The sequence below is a fragment of the Ovis aries genome, chromosome 23, assembly GCF_016772045.2.
Source record: "Ovis aries strain OAR_USU_Benz2616 breed Rambouillet chromosome 23, ARS-UI_Ramb_v3.0, whole genome shotgun sequence".
Classification (NCBI taxonomy): Eukaryota; Metazoa; Chordata; class Mammalia; order Artiodactyla; family Bovidae; genus Ovis; species Ovis aries.
In genome coordinates this window covers 54,642,448-54,667,533 of record NC_056076.1, presented here as the reverse complement: position 1 = coordinate 54,667,533, position 25,086 = coordinate 54,642,448, and the positions used below count along the sequence as shown (strand labels likewise).

Sequence of the window (25,086 nt, the reverse complement as noted above, 5' to 3'; positions counted from 1 at the left end):
AGTCCACTGGGTCGCAAAGAGTTGGACACGACTGAGCAACTTTCACTTTCATTCTACTATGACCTTATCTTTCTTTTGCTGTTCTTTTATTTATTTTTCTAATTTATTTTTTACTGTGTTGTGTTTATTTCTGCCATACAAGAACTCGAATCAGCCATAATTATACATATATCCCCTCCCTCATGAGCCTCTCTCCTCTTCCACCATCCCACCCCTTTAGGTCGTCACAGAGCACCTAAGTATGTTTGCAAAATGATGAGTGCTCATTTGTGTCCGACTCTTTTTCGACCCCATGGACTGTAGCCCGCCAGGCTCTTCTGTCCATGGAATTTTCCAGGCAAGAGTATTGGAGCAGGTTGCCATTTCCTCCTCCAGAGGATCTAACCAACCCAGGGATCGAACACACATATGTTGGATTTCCTGTGTTGGCAGGTGGATTCTTTATCGCTAGCCCCACCAGGAAGATTCAGGTTTGCAAGGATTCTATTTCCAAGTAAGGTCACATTCTGAAGTACTGGGTATCATGGCTTCAACATATAAATGGAAGGGAGGACAAAATTCAGCCCGCATAGTGCCTTATATGTGCTTATTGTATAATAGCTGAGCCATTTGTATGTCATTAATCAGAGAAGTAGGTTTAGTTACATAACCCTGGGCACCCAGTGATGTGTTGGTTTGTCACATAGATTATAATTCAAAAAATGTGTGTGAATTGCTTTGTAAATAGTAAACTATTCATTGTATGTTAGCATAATCAGCTGGGGATACTGACAAATCATTGATGCGTTATCAAGAAAGAATCAATACTATGGATTTGCTGGTCTTTGCAAATTGCCCAAAGCACATTTTGCTCTACAGCCCAGCTCGATCTGCAAACTGTTTCAAGTATTACTGGCTTCTTTCCTACCACTCAGAATACTTGTCAGCAGTAATTGTGGAAAATGGCTTTATTTTATTTACTTATTTGACAAACATGTACAAGTCATTTTTTTATGTGCTAGGCGCTATCAGTCCTGAATATTCACTGGAAGGACTGATGCTGAAGCTGAAGCTCCGATACTTTGGCCACCTGTTGCAAAGAGCCTGATGATGGGAGAGATTGAGTGCAGAAGAAGGGGGTGACAGAGGGTGAGATGGTTGGATGGCATCACCAACTCAATGGACATGAATTTGAGCAAACACTCAAAGAGATGGTGGAGGACAGGGAAGCCTGGGGTGCTGCAGTTCATGAGGTCCCAAAGACTTGGACATGAACAGCAAGCACCATTATCCCTGCTTGACAAATGTTAACTCACAAACAACCCCATGTTATTTGTTATTTATACTGTCATTAATCATTAATTATAATATTATCTGAATTTTACTGATAGAGAAACTGAGGCACAGAGAGGTTAAGGAATTGCTCAGGGTCACACAGCTACTGAGTGGAAGAGTCAGGCCATGAAACTAGGCAGTCTGCCTCTGGGTCTTTTCGTTGTAGAAACTTCTTTCTCCACAGAAAGTCTCATGGAAGAATTCAGTGTGAGACAGAACAAAGCAGAACTTCTTTGGTTCAAGTCCAGACAGCAAAGCCCTGTCTGCCCAGCACCGCCCCTTCCCTTGGGAGCCCTGTTTGAAAAGCCCAGATCTAGGAAATAATACCTCTTGGCGTGATGCCACTTGTAAGCTGTCTTCAGTCCACTCTAGCATAAAACAAATAAAATTCTTTTCTCACTTTAATTAGCTGATTGTGTTTTATTTTGAAAATTTTATCTGCCTAATCTACTTCTGGCAGAAATAAAATGCTAAGATGGATTTTTTTCCCCTGGATGGTAATGCCATATGGCAATTTGCACTTTGCTGGCTTAAGTTCCTCTTGGGTTTCTTTATACAAACGAAGGACTGTGGCCGTGGACATTTCCAGAACCAAGAGAAAGATGGGATTTGATTTCATGCAAATAGAGACGCATATAAACTTTGCAACCAGATAGGCATAATCGGCCCCCTCTCTTATGGACTGCTCATTTTCTGTGGTCCTTCATAATTTAAAATCATCGAAGCAACAGTATTAGCAGTTACTGTCCCTTGAGAGCCTTCCACAACCGGAGGTTTTAAAAATCGCTCATTTTTACAACTCTAGGGGTTATCACCCCTATTTTACAGAAGTGTAAGTTGAGGTTAAGATTTTATGGAACTTGTTTAGGATGACCCAACCAGTGAGAGGAGGAGGTATGATGTTTTGAGAAGTATCAGTAGAGCAGAACTTTTTTTTTTTTTTTTTTTGAGTATAGTTAATTTACAATGTTGTGTTACTTTCAAGTATACGGCAAAGTGATTCAGGTATACATATATACGTGTGCCTGTGTGTTCTCAGTCACACCAAACTCTGTGACCCCATGGACTGTAGCCTGCCAAGATCCTCTGTCCAGAGAATTTTCCAGGCAAGAATACTGGGATGAGTTGCCATTTCCTTCTCCGGGGGTAGCCCAGTGGTAAAAAAATTCTCCTGCCTAGTTTTCTCTCTCCCTCTCTCTCTATATATATATATGTATACATATTCTTCATATATATATCAGATCAGATCAGATCAGTCGCTCAGGCATGTCCGACTCTTTTCGACCCATGAATCACAGCACACCAGGCCTCCCTGTCCATCACCATTCCCGGAGTTCACTCAAACTCACATCCATCGAGTCCGTGATGCCATCCAGCCATCGCATCCTCAGTCATCCCCTTCTCCTCCTGCCCCCAATCCCTCCCAGCATCAGAGTCTTTTCCAATGGGTCAACTCTTCGCATGAGATGGCCAAAGTACTGAAGTTTCAGCTTTAGCATCATTTCTTCCAAAGAAGACCCGGGACTGATCTCCTTTAGAATGGACTGGTTGGATCTCCTTGCAGTCCAAGGGCCTCTCAAGAGCCTTCTCCAGCACCACAGTTCAAAAGCATCAATTCTTGGGCGCTCAGCCTTCTTCACAGTCCAACTGTCACATCCATACATGACCACTGGAAAAACCATAGCCTTGACTAGATGGACCTTTGTTGGCAAAGTAATGTCTCTGCTTTTCAACATGCTATCTAGGTTGGTCATAACTTTTCTTTCAAGGAGTAAGCGTCTTTTAATTTCATGGCTGCAATCATCATCTGCAGTGATTTTGGAGCCCCCAAAAATAAAGTCTGATACTGTTTCTACTGTCTCCCCATCTATTTCCCATGAAGTGATGGACCAGATGCCATGATCTTCGTTTTCTGAATGTTGAGCTTTAAGCCAACTTTTTCACTCTCCTCTTTTACTTTCATCAAGAGGCTTTTGAGTTCCTCTTCACTTTCTGCCATAAGGGTGGTGTCATCTGCATATCTGAGGTGATTGATATTTCTCCTGGCAATCTTGATTCCAGCTTATGCTTCTTCCAGCCCAGTGTTTCTCATGATGTACTCTGCATATAAGTTAAATAAGCAGGGTGACAATATACAGCCTTGATGTACTCCTTTTCCTATTTGGAACCAGTCTGTTGTTCCATGTCCAGTTCTAAATGTTGCTTCCTGACCTGCATACAGGTTTCTCAAGAGGCAGGTCAGGTGGTCTGGTATTCCCACCTCTTTCAGAATTTTCCACAGTTTCTTGTGATCCACACAGTCAAAGGCTTTGGCATAGTCAATAAAGCAGAAATAGATGTTTTTCTGGAACTCTCCTGCTTTTTTGTTGATCCAGAGGATGTTGGCAATTTGATCTCTGGTTCCTCTGCTTTTTCTAAAACTAGCTTGAACATCAGGAAGTTCACAGTTCACGTATTGCTGAAGCCTGGCTTGGAGAATTTTGAGCATTACTTTACTAGCGTGTGAGATGAGTTCAACTGTGCAGTAGTTTGAGCATTCTTTGGCATTGCCTTTCTTTGGGATTGGAATGAAAACTGACCTTTTGCAGTCCTGTGGCCACTGCTGAGTTTTCCAAACTTGCTAGCATATTGAGTGCAGCACTTTCACAGCATCATCTTTCAGGATTTGAAACAGCTCAACTGGAATTCCATCACCTTCACTAGCTTTGTTCATAGTGATGCTTTCTCAGGCCCACTTGACTTCACATTCCAGGATGTCTGGCTCTAGGTGAGTGATTGTACCATTGTGATTATCTTGGTCATGAAGATCGTTTTGTACAGTTCTTCTGTGTATTCTTGCCACCTCTTCTTAATATCTTCTGCTTCTGTTAGGTCCATACCATTTCTTTCCTTTATTGAGCCCATCTTTGCATGAAATGTTCCCTTGGTATCTCTAATTTTCTTGAAGCGATCTCTAGTCTTTCCCATTCTGTTCTTTTCCTCCATTTTTTTGCATTGATCGCTGAGGAAGGCTTTCTTATCTCTTCTTATTATTCTTTGGAACTCTGCATTCAGATGCTTATATCTTTCCTTTTCTCCTTTGCTTTTCGCTTTCTTCGTTTCACAGGTATTTGTAAGGCCTCCCCAGACAGCCATTTTGTTTTTTTGCATTTCTTTTCCATGGGCATGGTCTTGATCCCTGTCTCCTGTACAATATCGGGAACCTCATCAGGCACTCTGTTATCAGGTCTAGTCCATTAAATCTATTTCTCACTTCCACTGTATAATCATAAGGGATTTGATTTAGGTCATACCTGAATGGTCTAGTGGTTTCCCTACTTTCTTCAATTTAAGTCTGAATTTGGCAATAAGGAGTTCATGATCAGAGCCACAGTCAGCTCCTGGTCTTGTTTTTGCTGCCTGTGTAGAGCTTCTCCATCTTTGGCTGCAAAGAATATAATCAATCTGATTTCGGTGTTGACCATCTGGTGATGTCCATGTGTACAGTCTTCTCTTGTGTTGTTGGAAGAGGGTGTTTGCTATGACCAGTGCGTTCTCTTGGCAAAACTCTATTAGCTTTTGCCCTGCTTCGTTCCGTATTCCAGGGCCAAATTTGCCGGTTACTCCAGGTGTTTCTTGACTCCCTTCCTAATTTTGCATTCCAGTCCCCTGTAATGAAAAGGACATCTTTTTTGGGTGTTAGTTCTAAAAGGCCTTGTAGGTCTTCATAGAACCGTTCAACTATATACATATACCTATTCTTTTTCAGATTCTTTTCTAGATTATCATGAGATGTTGAATATGGCTCCCGTCTTTGTTGTTTGTCTGTTTTTTTACATAATAGAGTATATTCATGAGAAGCCAGGTTGCTCAGTCGTGTTGCAACTCTTTGCGATCCCATGGACTGTATAGCCTAGCTGGCTCCTCCATCCATGGAATTTTCCAGGCATGCGGTCTGGAGTGGGTTGCCATTTCCTCCTCCAGGGGATCTTCTCGACCCGGGATCGAACCCAGGTCTCCCGTGTTGCCGGCAGACGGTTTACCCTCTGCACCACCAGGAATGACCCAGTAGCGTGTGTATGCTAATCCCAAACTCCGAATTTATCTACCCCCCTCCCCATCCCCACAACTGTCTCTGTTGGTAACCACAGGTTTGTTTTCTACATTTTAGGATATATAATGAGAGGCCTGATGTGATTTTCAAATTATGAAAGACAGCATGCAGTGAGGTTCATTCTAAAGAGTGACTAATTCCTATGATGAGTGTCCCTTATCACTTGGCAATGTTCACAGTGTATAACCCACTGAAAAGAAAAGAGAAGGGAAATCTCCAAAACGGGAGGGTAGACCAAGGGAGAGTGAACTGAAGAAAAACAGCAACGAAAAACTCAGACCGAGGCTTTGTCTGCCTCTGTTTGCCTCCTTCTTTTGCTCCCATCTGCTGCCATTCTTTACCCCACGGGAGGGCAAACATTTCCCTGTAGAGGACCAAACAGATAGTCCATATCTTAGACATTGTTTGCCATGTATTTTCTGCCTCAAATCTACTCAGCAGAGCTGTTACAGTGCAAAAGCAGCGTAACGACACGTAAGTGCTTGGCCATGGTTATTTTCGACTATAGCTTCATCTGTGGACACTAAATTTGAACTTCATATAATTTTCATGTGTCATGAAATGTTATTTTTCTTTCGAATTTTTTTGGAACCATTAAAAGAGGTAAGGACCATTCATAGACGGTCTTAACAGGTGGGAAGGCAGCCTGGGATCCTGGCCGTGAATGGATGACCACCACCCCAGCCTGACCACTCCTCTCTCATTTCCAGACACATTGTTTATTGTCTCTCTGGGCGTTTCTTTTACTTCCACCATTTAAATGTTGTTTTAGGCTAAGAACTTAATCCCGGAAGAGACTTCAGAGGACCAAATAACAGACGTAGCTCTGCTCAGATTCTGGGGGAAATAAAAAGCAGAATTTGCAGAGCTGCTACAGCCAAATCAAGTTCCTGAAACAAGTAGAAGCCACAGTGGCTGTCTAAGAGGATTTAACATACAATGGAAAATTCTTGGCATACTCTGTTAATTTCATTGAAGATTAAAGGATAAATGCAGGACTTTGAATCATCCACAGAAGCTATTTAGTTCTAAATTGATGCTAGCAAATATGAAAATTCTTTGTGGGTTTTAACAGCATGGGTCATTGCTAAATTTTAATTTTTTTCTCACCAGGGAATCTGGCCTTAATGTGATAGAAAGACTCTTGATCTTGGTGTCCAAAAGACAAAGGTTTGAATTTCAGCTCTGTTAGTTTTACTGTGATCTTGGGTAAGTTAACATCACCTAAAAGAATCTTAACTTCTTTATTAGTAAGATGAAATTAATAATGCTACCCTCACTGGGCTTTTATCTCATTTTCTTAGCTCTTAACTATTTCAAACAGGAGCACAATGGTAGAGAACTATAGAGAACCCCACTGTACAATTCACTGCATTTTATCAAACTTCTTTCATCTTTATCTCACCCCATTTTTCCCTCTCTTTAAACACTAGAGTAAAATATTCTCTTTAAAATTCCAAGTATAGTATTATTTAACCTTCAAATATTTCAGTATGTATGACCAACAGATAAGATCTTTTAAAGGAATATCATAATTCCATCATCAAACCTAAAATGGCAATAATTGCAAATAATGCTTTGCAAAATTGCATTAATTCTTTAACAGCATCTGTTATCCAGTCAGTGTTAAAATTCCCCTAGTTTTTAGAAAAATGTCTATATAACTGGTTTATTTTAATCAGGAGTCAAAGAAGACCCGGGGCTTCACTGGTGGCTCTGTGGTAGAGAATCCATCTGCCAATGCAGGAGATGCCAGATTTGTGGCTTGGATCCCTGGGTCGGGAAGATCCCTTGGAGTGGAAATGACACCTCACGCCTGTATTCCTGCCTGGGAAATTCCCTGGACAGGGGAGCCTGGCAGGCTGCAGTCCACGGGGTCACAAAGTGTTGGACACAACTGAGTAACTGAGCACACACTTGCACAAAGATTCATGTTTTGTATCTAGTCATATGTTTCTTAAAATTCAAAATTTATGGACGTTTCTCTTCTCATCTTTCTTCATGTAATTATTTTGTGGAAGGAATAATAATTTGTCTTGTAGAATTTTATGTGCTCTGGATTTGGCTGTTTGCAACCTTCACCCTTGTAGAGTCATTGAACAGTTTCTTTGTTTTCAGATATTTCCCACTGGTAGATAGAGGGACCTCACACTTCACACGTGGTGTTTCTGCTTGTGATTGTACCACATCTAGAGAACATAATGCCTGGTTGCCTCTTTTCCACTTTTCTGTTATGATTGATTAGTGGAGTCCCTGGGATTGATGCGTTTTTCGTCAACCTCTTGCCTAGTGTTTTTAGCACTGGTTGATGACGGTTGCTTAGATCTGTCACTTCATAAGGGGTTGCAAAAAGTAGATTTTCTCATTCTACCAGTCCTTTTGGATTTATTGGCAGGAATTCTTTAGTACAATTTTCATAATCAACTATATGGGTACTATATAGTTAACTATATGGTTAAGAAATATAGGGTAAATTTGTATCATAAAGGCAAAATAAATGTCTGTTTGCATTCCCCCTTTCTCTCTTTTCTGGGCTAATTTTTAGTGTAATGGTGGCCTGTGTCTGGTGAGTTTGAGGATTGTTGGTGATAGTGGTGGTTTTTCTCTTGTTAACAAAATTTCAAGAATTAAAAATTTTTGATATGTTTTCATCAGTCACAGTCATTCCTCTTCAGGTGGGCTCTTTGTGTCTTATACAAGTAGTATTTGACACTTTTCCACTTTCTGACACAACAAGATATCTCAATCTCACCTTCTGCACTTCATGCCTCAGATCTAAATCAGTCAAGAAGCCCTGGTTGCATTTTCGTATTCATAGAAAATCGTGTACTAATACCACAGTCTAAGCACTGGGAGTGTTAATTGCTTCTATTTCTAAATTTTCAGTGGATAGACTTGGAATATACATTTTTAAATGAAGATAAATATTTTATACTCATGGTTTCAGTTTGGATTATAAGATTTTTACAGAACATTTTTGGTTCTAATTTAGAATTTTTTCTTTTATGATGGAAATTTTGGCTCTTAAGGCATTAGGGCAGTGACTTCTTCATTCTACGTTTTCTGTCATGTGGGTGTCTCGCATGCGTGCATGCACACACATATAATGGTTTCAAAATAGCAATGTTTCCACTGACAGTATTATTAGTGAGTACAGCTTAAGATTGCTTTGTGATTCTTTTTGTTCTTAGGACACAGCACACCTGGGAAAATCGGTCCCAGGATTCTCAGGTGACTCAGTGGTAAAGAATCCACCTGCCAACGTAAGAGACGCCAGAGACTCGGGTTCGATCCCTGGGTCGGGAAGATCCCCTGGAGTATGAAATGGCAACCCACTCCAGTATTCTTCCCTGGGAAATCCCACGGACAGAGAAGGCTGGCGGGCTACAGTCCACGGGGTTGCAAAGAGCTGGACTTGACTGGGGGAGCACATGTGTGTCATTTCAAAAAGTTCATGTGGATATGCCACCAATTTGGTAGGCAGATGTATTTGCTTCTTGTTTTTTATTTTGGAAGATATTTTTCCTTTTAATTTAGTTACATTTTATAATTAGGTAAAATAATTACACTGTTCAGTGTCAAAACTATAAATCACAGATTTTCTCCTTCCATCCTTCTCACCTTTCTTAGAGAAATTATGATGCTATGTATCCTTTTCTGCCCCATGCTTTTTCATTGAAGAAATATATCCTAGGGAAGATGTAGATAGTTCATTTAATCAGTCCTCTTTTTGTGGGCATCTGCACATTTCTCGATATTTTCTTATTACAAATAGTTCTTTGGTAAATGGCCTTTACAGGCTTTTGAGAGTTAAATAAAATGCAGAATATTAAAGGTCTCTGTGACATGTAAAATGATATACTTACATGTTTGTAAGTTATACATGTCCTGTGTTCTCAGCCATGTCCAACTCTGGGACCCCGTGGACTGTAGCCCGCCAGGTTCCTCTGTCCATAGGATTTCCCAGGCAAGGATACTGGAGTGGGTTGTCATTTCTTTCTTCAGGATAGCTGCCCTGGCCCAGGGATTGAATCCAGGTCTCTTGCGTCTCCTGTACCGGAAGGTGGATTCTTTACCACTTGTGTCATCTGGGAAGCCCTTATTGTAAGTTATATATATGTGTGTGCATTTTTATATACATATGATTTTATCTCATTTTAGCTCCATAGACATTTATTAAGCACTTACAATGTGCTGCTGCTGCTGCTAAGTTGCTTCAGTCGTCTCCAACTCTGTGCCACCCCATAGACAGCAGCCCACTAGGCTTGTCTGTCCCTGGGATTCTCCAGGCAAGAACACTGGAGTGGGTTGCCATTTCCTTCTCCAATGCAAGAAAGTGAAAAGTGAAAGTGAAGTCGCTCAGTCGTGCCTGACTCTTAGTGACCCCATGGACTGCAGCCTACCAAGCTCCTCCGTCCATGGGATTTTCCAGGCGAGAGTACTGGAGTGGGGTGCCATAGCCTTCTCTTACAATGTGCTAGAATATGAATATGAATAAGGCATAGTCTCTACTTTGAGATGTTATAGTCTAATTAATATGGAATAAGAAGAAAAATTCCATATTTTTCTATCTCAATTTAATTTTTAAATTTCTAATCAATGATTGTTTCAACTGGTGGTGTTTTAATATTAAGTTAATTCCTGGATCTTAGATACATGCAGATTTCAATAATTTATAATATTTTCTAGTATTACTATATTTGATTACAGTGCCAGTACAGAACTCCATTCAGTTTACAACCACAGAATTACAACATCAAAGGAATTAGTTTTGTCCAACTGATTTATGTTTTCCTAAAGCTGGATGTCATGATGACAACAGTAACGGGGACCGTGACAGTGCCCCAGAGGGGGAAGACGGAAGATGATTCTGCCTTGTACGAGTCCCCATCAGCTCACATTATTGAAGAGACCGAATACGTGAAAAAGGTATGTGGGCGCTGGAAATCATGTTAGCACGCTATGAGTTTTTACAGTAAAGTCTGCTGCAAATTAGCGGGCTTTGTTTCTCCCTCCCTAGAATATGTGAGGAAGCGCAAACCTAGTTTGGCAAAGGACAGCCTTGATAGCTGACATGCAAACATGGGCGCATTTCTCTTGAGTGTGTAACTGTTTCTCTTGAGGGTATGAGCCTCTGTTCTTCACTTGGAATAAAACTGAGTAAAGGACCAGGAGGATGTGGGACACTTGTCAGCGCTTAATTTGTCCCCTGCTGTTCACCCCTGCATCCTCCTGGGATTTTTGTCGCTGTGGTTGTTGGTTGGTTTGGGCTGCTCTGGGTCTCCATTGCTGTGTGTGGACTTCCTCTAGATGCGGGCCCAGCAAGTGGGCGCTTCTCTTCACTGTGGTGTGCGGTCTTCTCCTTGGGTTGGCGTCTTTGGTTGCGGAGCACAGGCCCCAGAGCGCTGGGTCTGCAGTAGTTGCGGGCTCAGTAGTCGTGGCCCGTGGGCTCTAGGGCTCAGGCTCAGTAGTTGTGGAGCACGGACTTAGTTGCTCTGCGGAATGTGGAATCTTCCTGGATCAGGGATCAAACCCATGTCCCCCGCGTTGGCAGGTGGATTCTTATCCAGTGCACCACCAGGGGCGTCCTATCCTGCTGTTTCATACATTTCTTAGTTCTTTCATAAGCGTGGAGACTGTGTTGCCAGCTAGATGTTTACCTTTCCTGCTGAAGCTGTTCAGAGTAACTATCGCCAAGGACTACATGTTGCACATGATTAAAAATGTGAAATCTTACTGAGAATCCAGTGATAACGGCTGACAAAAGTATATATTCTCATAAGATGTGTTTTAGAACAGATGGAAGAATTTGGACATAGCTAGTTTATAACTCTAGTACCCTTGCCTGGCAAATCGCATGGACGGAGGAGCCTGGTAGGCTACAGTCCATGGGGTCGTTAGGAGTCGGACACGACTGAGCGACTTCACTTTCACTTTTCACTTTCATGCGTTGGAGAAGGAAATGGCAACCCACTCCAGTGTTCTTGCCTGGAGAATCTCAGGGACTGGGGAGCCTGGTGGGCTGCCGTCTCTGGGGTTGCACAGTGTTTGACACGACCAAAGTGACTTACCAGCAGCAGCAGCAGTTTATAAATTATTCAGGTCAAGTAACTCATCTTTGAGTGTCTTGCAGTTCCATAGATCACCAAGACATGAAGCTTATATTTCATGTATAAATTTGTATGATCTCCTCTGAGTAATTATTCTCTAGTAATTGCTAAATAGTAGTTATTCTCTAGTAATTACTAGATAGTAATTATTTTGTAGTAATTATTGGATAGTAATTATTTTGTAGTAATTACTGAATAGTAATTATTTTGTAGTGATTACCAATAGTAATTGTTTTATAGCCATTACCAAATAGCAAATTAGTAGGAAATTACTATATAAAAAAATAGGACTAAATAGTATTAAACACTAATTACTAAATAGCAATTACTTTGTGGTATAACATTCATTTGGGTTATACTTTGGGTTTGCCTAAGGAATAGTTTTAAAGACAAAAATGCTCATTTTCTGCAATCTAAACAATATTAGCATAAATGTAAGTTAAGTTGATGGCAGTTGTTTAAATATGATATCAGTATATATGTACTACTTTCAGATAAACTTGGTTACCCTGTAACTGGTATAGAAAAAGAAAGTTTTGGGGATTAAATGCCTTTGAAAAAAATATTCTTTTTTTCTTTTAGATTCGAACTACTCTGGAAAAGATCCGAAATCAAATATTTAGAGATGAAGTAAGACATAGCAGTACAAATCACAAACTAGATGCAAAGGTAATGAATTTATCTAAATGTACGACTTTTATTCTTTCAGTAAGTGAACATAAAGCCGTATAGACTTCATTTAAATAACTTTGATATTATTAAATTATTCTTTGTATGTGAAGTATTAAATCTTTCGTTGGTATCTAAAGATATTAATGAGCATATGTATGAAATATTTAACCACAGATGTCATTAGTAGGATTAGACTGGAGTGGCCAGATCTTACTTGAATATTTTAAACCTGACTTACTCATCTAAAGTATATGGGAAGATTTTGGCCCAGTAAGTGGAAGCAACATGTTACAGCGATAGACAAAGGTACAGACTTTTAGATTCGCTGGGGTCACACCAGTTCACACCCAGTTGGAGCCATTAGGCTAAGTGATCAGACAGTCCTTCCCCCGTGACCAGCCTTTTATTCATAATTTTAAGCACTCTGCACTTACCCTAGTCTGGGTTATGCCAGGTTAAACCTCATCTGAACCACATGTACCTCATCAATGACAGTGTCATCTGCTCTGTAGAATGGCCACAGAGAATACTAGAAAGTACCATACGATGATGCATAAACATAGTCTTTCTCATTCTTATCTCCCACACTAACACAACCAGCTCCAATTATTTTCTTAAGTGCTCTAAAACTGGAAAAATGATTAATGTTGTGAATGACAGTAAAGATCAAACATTCAGTTCTGACTATGCTGAGTTGCTTTGTAGACCTCCATGTGAAGGTTCTAATGGATGGTTGGATAGCTGATTCTGGAATTAAGGGCAGAGGTCTGTGCTAGAAGGCTCAGACTATGGGGTAGAGATTTGGAGAGTAAGGATGGTATTTAAAGTTCTGAAAGTGGAGGAAATGACCAAACACATGAGTGTGGATAGAAGTGAGAGAAAACCTAAGCACGGAGTCCTGAGATTTCCAATATTTAGATCCTGGGAAGACGAAGAGGAATCATCACAGGAGGGAAAGAAGTGAAGCTAGTGAATAAAGAGGAAAGGTGGGAGAGAATAGGGCCATTGAAGATGAGCAAAAAGGGGTTTCAGAAAGCGAGCAGGAACTGTTGCGTCATATACTGTTCACGGGTTGAGTGAATCGAGGGCTGGTTATCAACCCCTAGGGCTTCCTAGGTGGCTCAGTGATAAAGAATCTGCCAGCCAATGCAGGAGACCCAAGAGATGCCGCTTCAGTCCCTGGGTCGGGAAGATCCCCTGGAGGAAGAAATGGAACCCACTCCAGTATCAACCACTGGCTAGAACAGTGGGAAGGTTGTTGGAGCTATTCTTAATAGGAATAGCTTCTTGGGGATGTAGATGAGCTGTGTTTCCAGTGGGTCTGCCTCGGGCATCTCAAACCGCAGGAGGTCAGCAAACAACACAGATACAAAAAAACAAGCCAACTGGCTTTGTGGATATCATCGATCTCCTCAAAGGTCTTAATAGTATATGTGAAACTGTAGAGAATGTAAAAGGCATGAAAGATGTACTTCTCTCCTTTCAATATAAGAATCTATTCAAATTTGTGCAAATATAGAGGCCAGCTGCTTCATCTAGAATTTCTCATTGATATTTTAGAGTCAAAAGATTTGTGTTGACCTGAATTTTCCTTGATATATGTAATGTGCTGTGCTATGCTCAGCGGTGTCTGACCCTTTGTGACCCCATGGGCAGTAGCCTGCCAGACTACTCTGCCCATGGGATTTTCCAGGCAAGAATACTGGGGGTGGGTTGCTATTTACTACTCCATTGACGGAAGTAATACTGAGCGATAATTATTGTTATCAAAGTTAGTAAAGTAAAAGAAAAGTCAGGTGTGTGATTTTCTCATTTGTTCATTTCAGTGCTGTGGAAACATTCAAAATGGCTCTGACTCTGCGGTGGATTCCTCTTGCGGCAGTTTGGATCTGCTCATGGAAAGGATAAAAGAAAAAGACCTACAGCTCTTAGAAATGAACAAAGAGAATGAAGTGTTGAAAATCAAGGTGTGACCAGTAGGAGGAAGTTCTCCTTTTGTGCTTTGAGCCTATAAGATAGATTCATGCTTCTGTGAGAGCAGACAGACATCCACATATATCCATAAATCCACACAATGTGCTCACAGACTTAGTGAAGCAGTTTTACACTTGATAAATTTAATCTCACTGTTTTATTTTGAAGGTAATTTTTATTATTAAAATGATTTTACAAAAGTTCAATGGGTATAGTTTCAAGATGTACAAGATGAGTGAATTCTAGAGATTTACTGTAAATACTGTATTGTACACTTAAAAATCTGTTAATGGGGCAAGTCTGATGTTAAGTGTTTTTACTGCAATAAAATTTAAAAATCTTTACAGATACAATAATTAAATATTAATAATTGCATATAAATTAGAGCACTCATAGTGAAATGTCCCATTGTTTTGTTTAGCTAATTACTTGTTGGTGCCTTATAGTTTCCTTTTTCTGGCTTATTTTATATACAGTTTTATGGGGCTTCCCAGGTGGTGCTACTGGTAAAGAACCCACCTGCCAATGCAGGAGACATAAGAAACACAGGTTCGATCCCCCAGTCGGGATTTGATCCCCAGGTCGGGATTCGATCCCCTGAAGGAGGCCATGGCAATCCACTCTAGTATTCTTGCCTGGAGAATCCCATGGACAGAAGAGCCTGACAGGCTACAGTCCATAGGGTCACAAAGAGTTGGACATGATTGCAGCGACTTGGCACATTTACAGTCTTATAGTGACTTAGTAGGTAAATCTTTGTAGTCATCCTTGATTATTTCTTAGGTGATAATCCTTGAAAGATTCATGACACTTTATCTTTATTGCCCCTAGTACTTCAATCTTGTCCAGCTTCTATTTCAGGAAATACATTTTTAGTACTGTCATCGCCACTGATGATAAAACGCTTGCAAATTCGTGTATAAGCCAATGGGGCACCAGGGAACACTTTACAAGGTGTGGTCTTTAATGCAGGGTGTTGTTCTTGGCTCTTGCTTGGCTGCCCAGTGCTAATCACTTTCATGACAGCCCCACTAAATAGGGCTTTCTCATTTTATGTTTTCTTCTTCCCAGGTAACAGCGTCTTTCCTCCTAGCCATTGTCTATGAAGGTGCATATGGTTTGGTTACAGACTGTGCTTTTGGTTGCCCATCAAACTGCCCTGTCTTTAACCCTTCTTATTGTACATGTCAGAGCGTGCACAGTGACCTTTTGTTTCTAGCTCGAAGCCTCCAGAGAAGCAGGAGCAGCGGCTCTAAGAAATGCAGCCCAGAGATTACTGGAAAACTATCAAACACGGTCTGAAGAAGTTAGAAAGAAGCATGAGGACAGGCGGCACCTCCTCCAGGTACTGAGCTGGTGAACTAACCTCCAAGTTGTCCACGTCTCCCTTTTAGGGAGGAGTTAGATGTGAAACAAGCAATGGCCACGTGACCAGGCAGGCCCCGGGAAGGGCAGTCTGCCCGTCTTCTGCCCTGATCTCCCCCTAGCCCTGGTACATGGTACCTGGATGTTACCAAGCTGTTCTGTTGCCACCGTTGCCCAGAGCCCTGCAGAATGCTGGCGGGAGAGAGGACATGCCACTCAGCCTAGAAATCAGGGATGGCCCCATGACACTAGCCAGTGGCTTCTCTTCTGGCTCTGCCTTTGACTAACTAGGTGACCCAGTTTGAGTCCTTCTGTCTCTCTGGACTTGATTCTAAAATGAAAAAGTTGGGGGACTTCCCTGGGGGTCCAGTGGCTAAGACTCTGCACTTCCAATACAAGGACCCCAGGTTCGATACCTGGTCAGGGAACTAGATCCCACATGCTCACATGCAGCTGAGAGTCCATGTGCCACAGCTAAAGATCTTGCATGTCACAACTAAGACCTGGCACAGCCAAATTAATTAATTAGTTTAAAAATAAATATTACAATTTTTTTTAAATGATAAAGTTGGGCTTGATAAATAGGTTCAAAATTGTCTTGGTCCTGTAACGATTCTATAGAGGAAACAAACAAAAATCATGTATATGTACATATATATTTCATATTAAATTATATTTTATATTTCTATATTTAAAATCATTAAAATCATATAATATTATATGAATGTCTGTATATCATACACATAAACTTTTTTTTTCATTTATTTTTAATCCTGAACTATGTATCCTAAGACCAATAAAACTGTATCTGGAAAATGTATCCAGGACGAGGGAAGAGGGGAAATGTGTGTATGTGTGTTTGTCAAAACTCAAAACAGGAAGGCTCATTCAGGCTTGGGTGGGGCATCTGGTCCCTGCCAGCTCCGGCCCTAGGAGGGTCCCTGGGGAGCACGGTAGGAAATCAACTGCCTAGGTGACACGCCCTCAAGCTTGCTCTGGGGGTGATGGTCACAGACTCGTAGGCATGAGGATGCAGGTGAAGTACCCAAGTGAGCGAGTGAGCAGGTGGACGGAAGTGCCCGTGTCCCTGCAAAAGGGACTCTGTCCAGCCTGGGGTTCCAGGGCAGGAATGCCCACCTAGTGTGTTCAAGGGAAATCAGATACTTTTTTTTTAAAACCAAAAAATCTCAAGTTCTATTAAATACAGAAGCAGATGTGCCTGCTCATGTCAAGTACAAGTCAGTAGCAGCTCTCCCACGTGTGGCCTGGGGCCTGCCTGCTAAAGACTTCTCTCCTGTTAGTGTAACTCCTAGGTTCAGTGGCTCAGAGATAACCCCCTGACAGCGTGGAGATAAGTGTTCTGCTTTTATGACATTTTCTGATAAAAAATAAAACATTTTTTACTTGAAGACATAAGATCTTGGTTTTGTTCTATGTAAGTTTTGTTGAGAAAAATTCAAAAGTTTTGCTTTTTTAGAATTACTGTCTTTTCTTTCTGTCCCTCTTTCACAGAGGATGCTTTTTAGAAACAGATATCAACTTCTAGAAATAATATTTATGTATTATTAATTCTCCATTGATTTAGTGTTGCTGTAGTCCATCAGGTTTATTTTAAAGGAAGACTGAATTCACAGAAGTAATTCTAAATATGTGTAAATTATTAATTTATATAGATATATAAATTATAGCAAGAGATAATATCTGTATAAGTTTAGTTAAAACAATGGGCTGACAACTGCTTTTCTAACCAAAGGTTGACAAACTTGAAAAAGAACAGAAATTGAAACAACATGTTGAAAATCTGGATCAAATTGCTGAAAAGCTTGAAGAAAAACATAAGCAAATCACAGAGTTGGAGAATCTTGTACAAAGAATGGAAAAGGTAGGTCCTTGGAGAATTAAAGGCACTTTTTCCTGATATGGGTAGGATGAGAATGAATGAAAATAATATGAAAATAAGTAGCATTAAGTGAAAGTGCTCTTTGTAGCTGAAGATGTTAGAATGCGCTCAATAATGTTCGTTCCTTGTCTCACAAATTTATATGATGTGTGTTGCGGTTACTGATTTACCTTTTTACAAACACTGCAGTCATATTATGTCACTTTTTTTCCCTAGTAAAGGTGTGGCTGAGAAAGGGGAACTAGGTGAGGCCATGAGTAGAAATGATGGAAAGGATCACAAAGTCCACCTGCTACTATAATAGTGCAGTGGATCCCTGCAATCGTAGCACTGTGTGCCAGTCAATGGAGTGTTTATTTTTGGCCAACCGTGTTCCCTTTAGGTTTATAAAAACCTATGCCTGCCATAGGACAGACATAATTCACAAATAAGAAAAGACATTCACAAATTGTAACTTTCAAAAGAGACAATTTAGGGAAGAATAATAATAGAACAAAAATTATTGAAAAGTTTCATGCAGCACTCCTTTAAGTAGCCGGCCCTCCAAATACACACAAAAAATGAACACAGTTCATTTGGCATGCCTTAGAATTCAGAATTCAGACAAACCAAGGAATATTTGTTAATAATAAATGGACAGTTGGCATCTTTGAAACTGAGTTGGAGTAGATAATACAGACTTTTTAAACTTCTCGTAAATATTGCCCAGTGTTGTCGTTGTTTTCCAGTCGCGACTCAGACCCCGCGGACTGCAGCGTGCCATGCTCCTCCGTCCTTCATCCAAAGTGCTCAAATCTATGTCCACTGAGTGTCTGTCCTTCACACTCTCTTGGAATTTGCAGATTCATGTCCCTCATCGGTGGTACTGTCTCACCATCTCATCCCCTGCTGCCCTCTTCTCAGTGCATTTTTATATTTATTATATGAATTTGCCAATTTGCCTCCACTCTTCTCAGCCTTATTTTCTTGTATGAATCTGCTTGAACTGAGGCTATTTTAGAAATGTCAGGGCTTCCCTGGGGGCTTGGTAAAGAATCCACCTGCAATATGGAAGACCTGCGTTTGATCCCTGGGTCGGGAAGATCCCCTGGAGAAGGGAATGGCTACCCACTCCAGTGTTCTGACCTGGAGAATTCCATGGACAGAGAACCCTGGCAGGTTACAGTCCACGGGGTTGCAAAGAGTTGGATGCGACTGAGCGACTTTCCCTTTCCTAGAAATGTCACTTCCAAAGCATCACATGTCAACATTCAGGATATTTGCCTGAGAAAAGTTTGATCAATTTTTTTACATATTTCCTAAGAATTTAATTTATAACTGTGAGTTTGGCTGAATTTGTGATCTTAATGAAGGTCCTATGAAGAAATCATGAAAGTTAAAGAAGCCTAAACTTAACTGAACTTAGTAATAATAATCTACAGCTACAATTGTGTTGTATGGTGGGTGATGTTCAGTGTTTTACTTTGGCCAAAATCACAGGGCTAGAATGCCCTCAAGTAGCTGGTTTGCCCACGTGTAGCAGTTTGTAAGTTAGATGTGTGGGACAAACTGTATCATTTGGATGAATACTTTGCTGTGAGAGTATTTATCCTGCAAATAGATAAAGGAGATGTGATATATATATACAATGGAGTATTACTCAGACTTTGAAAAGAATGAAATAAACCATTTGCAGCAACATGGATGGACCTAGAGATTGTCATACTGAGTGAAGTAAGTCAGACAGAGAAGGAGAAATATCATATAGCATCCCTTATATGCAGAACCTAAAAAGAAATGATACAAGTGAACTTATTCACAAAACAGAAACAGACTCATAGACTTAAAGAATGAACTTATGGTTGCAGGAGGGAGAGAGGATGGGGAAGAGATAATTAGGGGGTTTGGAATCGACATAAACACATTGCTATATATTTAAAATGGAAAACTAACAAGGACTTAGGGTAAAGCATAAGGAACTCTGCTCAATGTTATGTGGCAGCCTGGATGGGAAGGGATTTTTGGGGAGAAGGGATACATGTATATACATGGCTGATTCCCTTTACTATCCACCCAAAACTATCATAGCATTGTTAATTGGCTGTAGTGCAATACAAAGTAAAAAGTTTTTTTAAAAAAGAATATTTATCCTGTGATAAAATCCCATGGACAGAGGAGCCTGACAGTCTACAATCCATGGGGTCACAGAGAGTTGGACATGACTTAACTACTAAACAAACAGCAACAAAATTGTTTGGCAGACTCAGATAGCACAAGGGACATTTGCATCGAGGAAAGGAAGACAATTCCTTGCCCAACTCTTTGCAACCCCATGGACTGTAGCCTACCAGGCTCCTCTGTCCATGGGATTTTCCAGGCAATAGTACTGGAGTGGATTGCCATTTCCTTCTCTAGGGGATCTTCCCGACCCAGAGATCGAACCCGGGTCCCCCACATTGTAGACAGACGCTTTACCGTCTGAGCCACCGGGGAAGTCCTTCAATTCAAATAGAGTTGCTTAATTAAACTACTTGATTAACCAGCTTGACATTTAAATTTAGGTTTGCAATCACCTCAAACCCAGTAACACTGGGTCACGTTTAGTGGCCAGTTGTCAGTCCGTGAAAATTAACAACAAATAATGGAATGTAATTTCTATCTTCTAGAAACCCGAGGAAATCTGCCCTGGATGTGAGTTCATCTCAGAATTCTGGGGTATATTCACTGGACTATATATTCAACAAATATTTGAGCTCCTACCATGTACCAGGCAGAGCTAGAGGCTAGATATCTATTTGGAGTGGACCAGATATAGTCTCTTTGTGGAGATTGCAATATAATGTATCTGGGTCATGTGAGACTCCAGGAACTTCCCAGCCCTCCTTTCATGCATTCTCACAGGGGTCTTCAGGGAAGCTGACATCCCACTGAAGGCAGGGGAACGGACCCCAGAATGAGGTTAAGCAGCTTAGATCCTGGCAGATTTTGAGAAGTGATGGCCTGCATTCTTCTTGATATTGACCTTTAATGGAGAGTTCTCGTGAGGAGCTTTGTGACAGTGAGTGGACTGGATGCCCAAGGTTCAGCAAGGCCATGCAGGACCCTTCCAGAACATTCTAGTTCAGTGACTTCCTGAAGCGGAGTCTTTGGGGATCTCTGGGAAGTGGAGGTAGATGGGGATGCAGTGGAAAGAAAATGTGAAGGAATTTTTTTTAACATAGTTAAGGATACATTATATTTGTAAAATAATCAAACAAATATAAGAAGCAAAGCTTGGTAGCATCTTGTTTCAAGGAGGTACTGAGCATACAGGCCATGATGAAGGGTTTCTCAGGAGCGGAGTGTGTGTCAGAATGAGGAGGGGTTACTGTTAATACCTTAGTATTAATAAGAAAAAGACACGAGTTCAAAAAGAAATGACAATTAAAAATGAACATCCCCAACAAAGGTTGATAAATACTGCCCTGGTGGTGAGCACCCCCCTGGAGAAGGATTCATTTTCTACTCACTTGCACAAGCCACTGCTCCAGTAAATAGCCATTAGTGGTATGAGGTCTGGTAATGAACACATTACTTAAAACCTTCACCATCTGTCCCACTTTAATCAGGAATGCAGTGAGAATGAATCCCATAAACACAGTGATAAGCCAGCAAAAGCGCCCAATAAGAGCATTTTAATATGGCATATGTTCCTTTGGCTAACAGTGCACTACGGTTGCATCGTATCTGTTTTCCAGCGTCGTTGATTTAGCGCTAGTAGGATTTTAGAGCTCAGAGGCACTTTTGAGACCACCTAATTCCTCATCATCATTTTATAAACGAGGACCGTGTGAACAAGGAACTATTCCACAGTCCTCCAGTTAGCAGTTTACAATCCTTTCTGTTATGCCCCCAGCTTCTCTGCTGTGGGATAAAAAGGATGCCCGTGATTCCTGAACCATTTAGATGTTAACATATGGCAATGATTTACATTGGTGTCCACTTCACCTTGGTCAGTAAATGAAGTGGTGAAGTGAGAGTCGCTCAGCCATGTCTGACTGTTGGTGATCCCATGGACTGTATAGTCCATGGAATTCTCCAGGCCACAATCGAGTGGGTAGCCTTTCCATTCTCCAGGGGATCTTCCCAACCCAGGGATGGAAGCCAGGTCTCCCACATTGTAGGCGGATTCTTTACCAGCTGAGCCACAAGGGAAGCCCAAGAATACTGGAGTGGGTAGTCTATCCTTTCCTCCAGGGGATCTTCCTGACCCAGGAATTGAACCAGGGTCTCTTGCATTGCAGGTGGATTCTTTACCAACTGAACTATCAGGGAAGCCATCTTCCGAAATTAGGGTGAGGGAACAAGATGGTCTTCAGAAGTGTGGTTTGGGCAGGAGTGTATTGTCCACTGGGTGGCGCTGTGAATGCTTTTTCCTTTCCAGAAGATACTGTCCCTGAAAAGTGAAAAGTGCTAACTGGCGTAGTGTTATCTTCCCTGTTGTCAGAGAGGAAACATTAACAGTCCAAGCTTCAAGGACCTACTGTATAGCACGTGGAATTCTACTCAATATTCCATAATAACCCACCCAGGAAAAGAATATGAAGAAGAATGGATATATGTATGACTGAACCACTTTACACAAAACTGACACAACATTGTAAATCAACTATACTCATATATAAAATAAAAATTAAATTTAAAAAAGTTCAAGCTAAATACTGGAGCCTTGGCTAAGGCAGACTATTTGCTTGTCCCGCTGTGTGGTCTCCTTAAATCCTTGTTATAAAGATCCATGAATGGAGAGTAAGTCCATTAGGAAGAATGTTTGTTAAAACACCATTTTTTTTCCTGTAAATTCAAAATATATTATAAGTGATATGTTTCGTTGGTGATCCAAATATCATAATAAACTTTCAGAGTATCTTGTTCCCTCAGATCAACTAGGACTACAGCAGAAAAATATATGTGATGTATACATATATAAAACCAGAGTGCCACAGAAACGTTTTGAAAAATTTAGCATAAATTTAAAAATTAACAGCACACATATGACATGCATGGCATCTTAAAATTATTATATGTTGAGGTTCTAACACGTTCTAGAAAAGCATGTCGACCTTTCACATACATCCCTAATCATGCCCACATTTCAGTGTAGGTAGTATTATCCCCATTTTAGGGATGTTCAAAAAGTCAAAAAAATGACTCTGATATATTTAATGAATACATGTCAGATGTTTTATTCAACTCCTTAACTAATGAAAGAGCCAACAAGATGGTAAAGCTGATTTAAATAAAATATTTTTTGAAATTGGCTGTTGACCTGCATTTTGAAAAAAGGAACATAGGATAGATTACTGGGTTAGATACAAAGGTAGTTAATATTCTTTAAGTCAAGAAACCATCATCTTTGGGATTACTTTTCTAGCAGGCAGAAACCCACAAATTAACAAGCAACTGCACAAAATCAGGGCTCTAATCAAATAATAAATAATAAAGTCAAACACAAAGAAATTCTCCAAGAGAATTTAAAAAATTCCTTGGGTCAGGTTATTAAACAATGACCCAATATGACATTAAAATCATGTATTTTGAATCATAAGTTTTGGTTAGTTTTTTTTTTAACAGTGATAAGAGCTAGAGAGGTTAAAGCCTTGGCAAAAACTACACAGTCACCAAGTTTCAAAACTAGGTCAGCCCATGTCCCAAGACGTCCTGATATTTTGCTACAATGGCACTGTCTTGTATTTTACCATACAAATTCTGCAGAAGGCATGATTTTAACCAGCATTGCAAATAGTGTCAAAACATCTATTTCCATCAAATATAAAAAAGAGTACAATCATGACAGCTTAGTTTTTCATGGATGTGTCTGTTTTCCTCTTGGATGGAAAGAGTTTCGTTTAATAATGACATTAAGACGTTTCTTTAGGTATTCTTTCAAAATGTCAAAATTTCTGTTCCATCCTAATTAGGAAGTGACTTTATCACTTGTGGCTTTGAGCCTTCACTAAAAATACACTTACTACTTTTCTAGCTTCTGACAGTTGCTGTGTGAGAGGTAGGTATCAAGACCAGGGCAACAGTATCCTTGGATACCAATAACTGAGACTAATGTAGGAGAAGCAGGTGGAATGATGGGAGAACCAGTGCCTAGAGAGAGATGAGCCGTTAGCATTTGGGATGGGATGGAGAGCCACAGAAGTTTGACCAAGAAGTGGGTTAGGGAAGGAGCCAAGGTCTCTAGACAAGTGAAGGCGGTAAAGGCACCTAGTCTTAACCTGTCATTCAGCTACTTATAAAGGGACGGCAGAGGATGAGATGGTTGGATGGCATCACTGACTCAATGGGCATGAGTCTGTGCAAGCTCCAGGAGTTGGTGAAGGACAGGGAGGCCTGGCGTGCTGCAGTCCATGGGGTCGCAAAGAGTTGGACACAACTGAGTGACTGAACTGTGCTGAGCTGAAACCATGCAGGAGAATGCCTGTCTGGGCCACTGGGATGGACTGTAACAGCTCCCTATGAAATTAACTCGAGCTCAAAACGTATTTCTGGTATTACAAGAAGCATCTTTAGTGAACAGTTTGCAAGAATGCCTTGCGAAACACACCCACACACCGAGGACAAGAAATAAGCAAAATTTGTCCTTATTTTCTCCTAGGAAAAGAGAACACTGCTAGAAAAAAAACTGTCTTTGGAAAACAAGCTTCTGCATCTCAAATCCAACGCTACAAATGCTAAAAGGTTTGCAAATCTACCTCCGAAGTAAAAGCAGTTCCTGGTGTATTTGCCCTCCTCTGGTCCACTGAGCAGAGGATAGAAGGCTTCTATCCCGCAAGAGAAAGGAAGCCTGAAAGTGCGTGAGGAAGGGAGATTTCTTTGTATTAACTGCCATGTGTCTCTTCCTTTCTAGCTACCGAGGGATCAGGAAGGAAGCAAAGGTCACTGGGGGTACAGGGAGATGGCTGTGTGTGTGGGAAGGGGGCAGTAAACCCTTTTGAAGAGTAAATGAGCCTGTCCCCTCCCTTGGTGCTGAACAGGGTGCTGATGAGGTCTCCGTTCACCCGATGCTTCTGATTTGGTTTATGGATCTCTGCTTTAGCTGGCATTAAATTAGCTAGCCCACAAGTGGAATTATAAGACGGTTTTGTCGTGCTCCCAACTTTGTAGATAATGAAGGAAATACTGTGAAAAGCATCCTTAGTTCTTGGGACTTACTTACAAATACTCATTCGGTGTGCTGGTCCTTGGTGTGCTAGGGGTGGGGGTGGATTTATGAGTTTATGGATATCAAATGGCTTGACTGCTCGGCTGCAATTTGAAAATTTTTCTGAAATATGATAGAATAAGTGGTATTATATGAAATTTCCTGAACTTTTTATTTTCCTTTCCTGTCTTTTCGTTTAATTCTAAGCCTTCCACAATCATCATATATTCTGATATAACATTCAAAGTTCAATCTGTTTCAAGATCTTAGTTCATCCATCCAGAACTATTGCTCTGGGCACTATTATAACCTCAAAATGTGCACACTCTTATTCTCATTTAATAACTTATACTCAAGCATCAGTTTCTCTTGGTCCTTTGATTTTTTTCCTATTCCCTTTTGTTTCCCTGCTATCTCTTTCTCTTCATTGGCCCACAGAAGCCAAAGTCAAGAACTGGACTGACCCTGACAATTTCGGACTGGCCCTGTA

The 25,086-nt window shown here is 40.7% G+C and overlaps 1 protein-coding gene across 8 annotated transcripts in view; it reads left to right on the top strand.

Moving 5' to 3' along the window:
* The window catches only part of CCDC68 (coiled-coil domain containing 68), a 58,517-nt gene that overhangs the window by 11,936 nt on the left and 21,495 nt on the right, over positions 1–25,086 (top strand). For 2 of the 8 annotated variants that reach the window (XM_060405288.1, XM_060405293.1), the window contains exons 2-9: positions 6,521–6,616; positions 7,090–9,511; positions 10,208–10,336; positions 12,100–12,186; positions 14,016–14,156; positions 15,383–15,508; positions 17,282–17,410; positions 24,051–24,133. In XM_060405288.1, the coding sequence (XP_060261271.1) occupies positions 10,217–10,336; positions 12,100–12,186; positions 14,016–14,156; positions 15,383–15,508; positions 17,282–17,410; positions 24,051–24,133 (686 nt within the window). In that variant the 5' untranslated portion in view covers positions 6,521–6,616; positions 7,090–9,511; positions 10,208–10,216. The remainder of the gene's footprint in view (positions 1–6,520; positions 6,617–7,089; positions 9,512–10,207; positions 10,337–12,099; positions 12,187–14,015; positions 14,157–15,382; positions 15,509–17,281; positions 17,411–24,050; positions 24,134–25,086) is intronic. The other 6 variants (XM_060405290.1, XM_060405289.1, XM_060405291.1 and 3 more) reach the window with 6 other exon arrangements.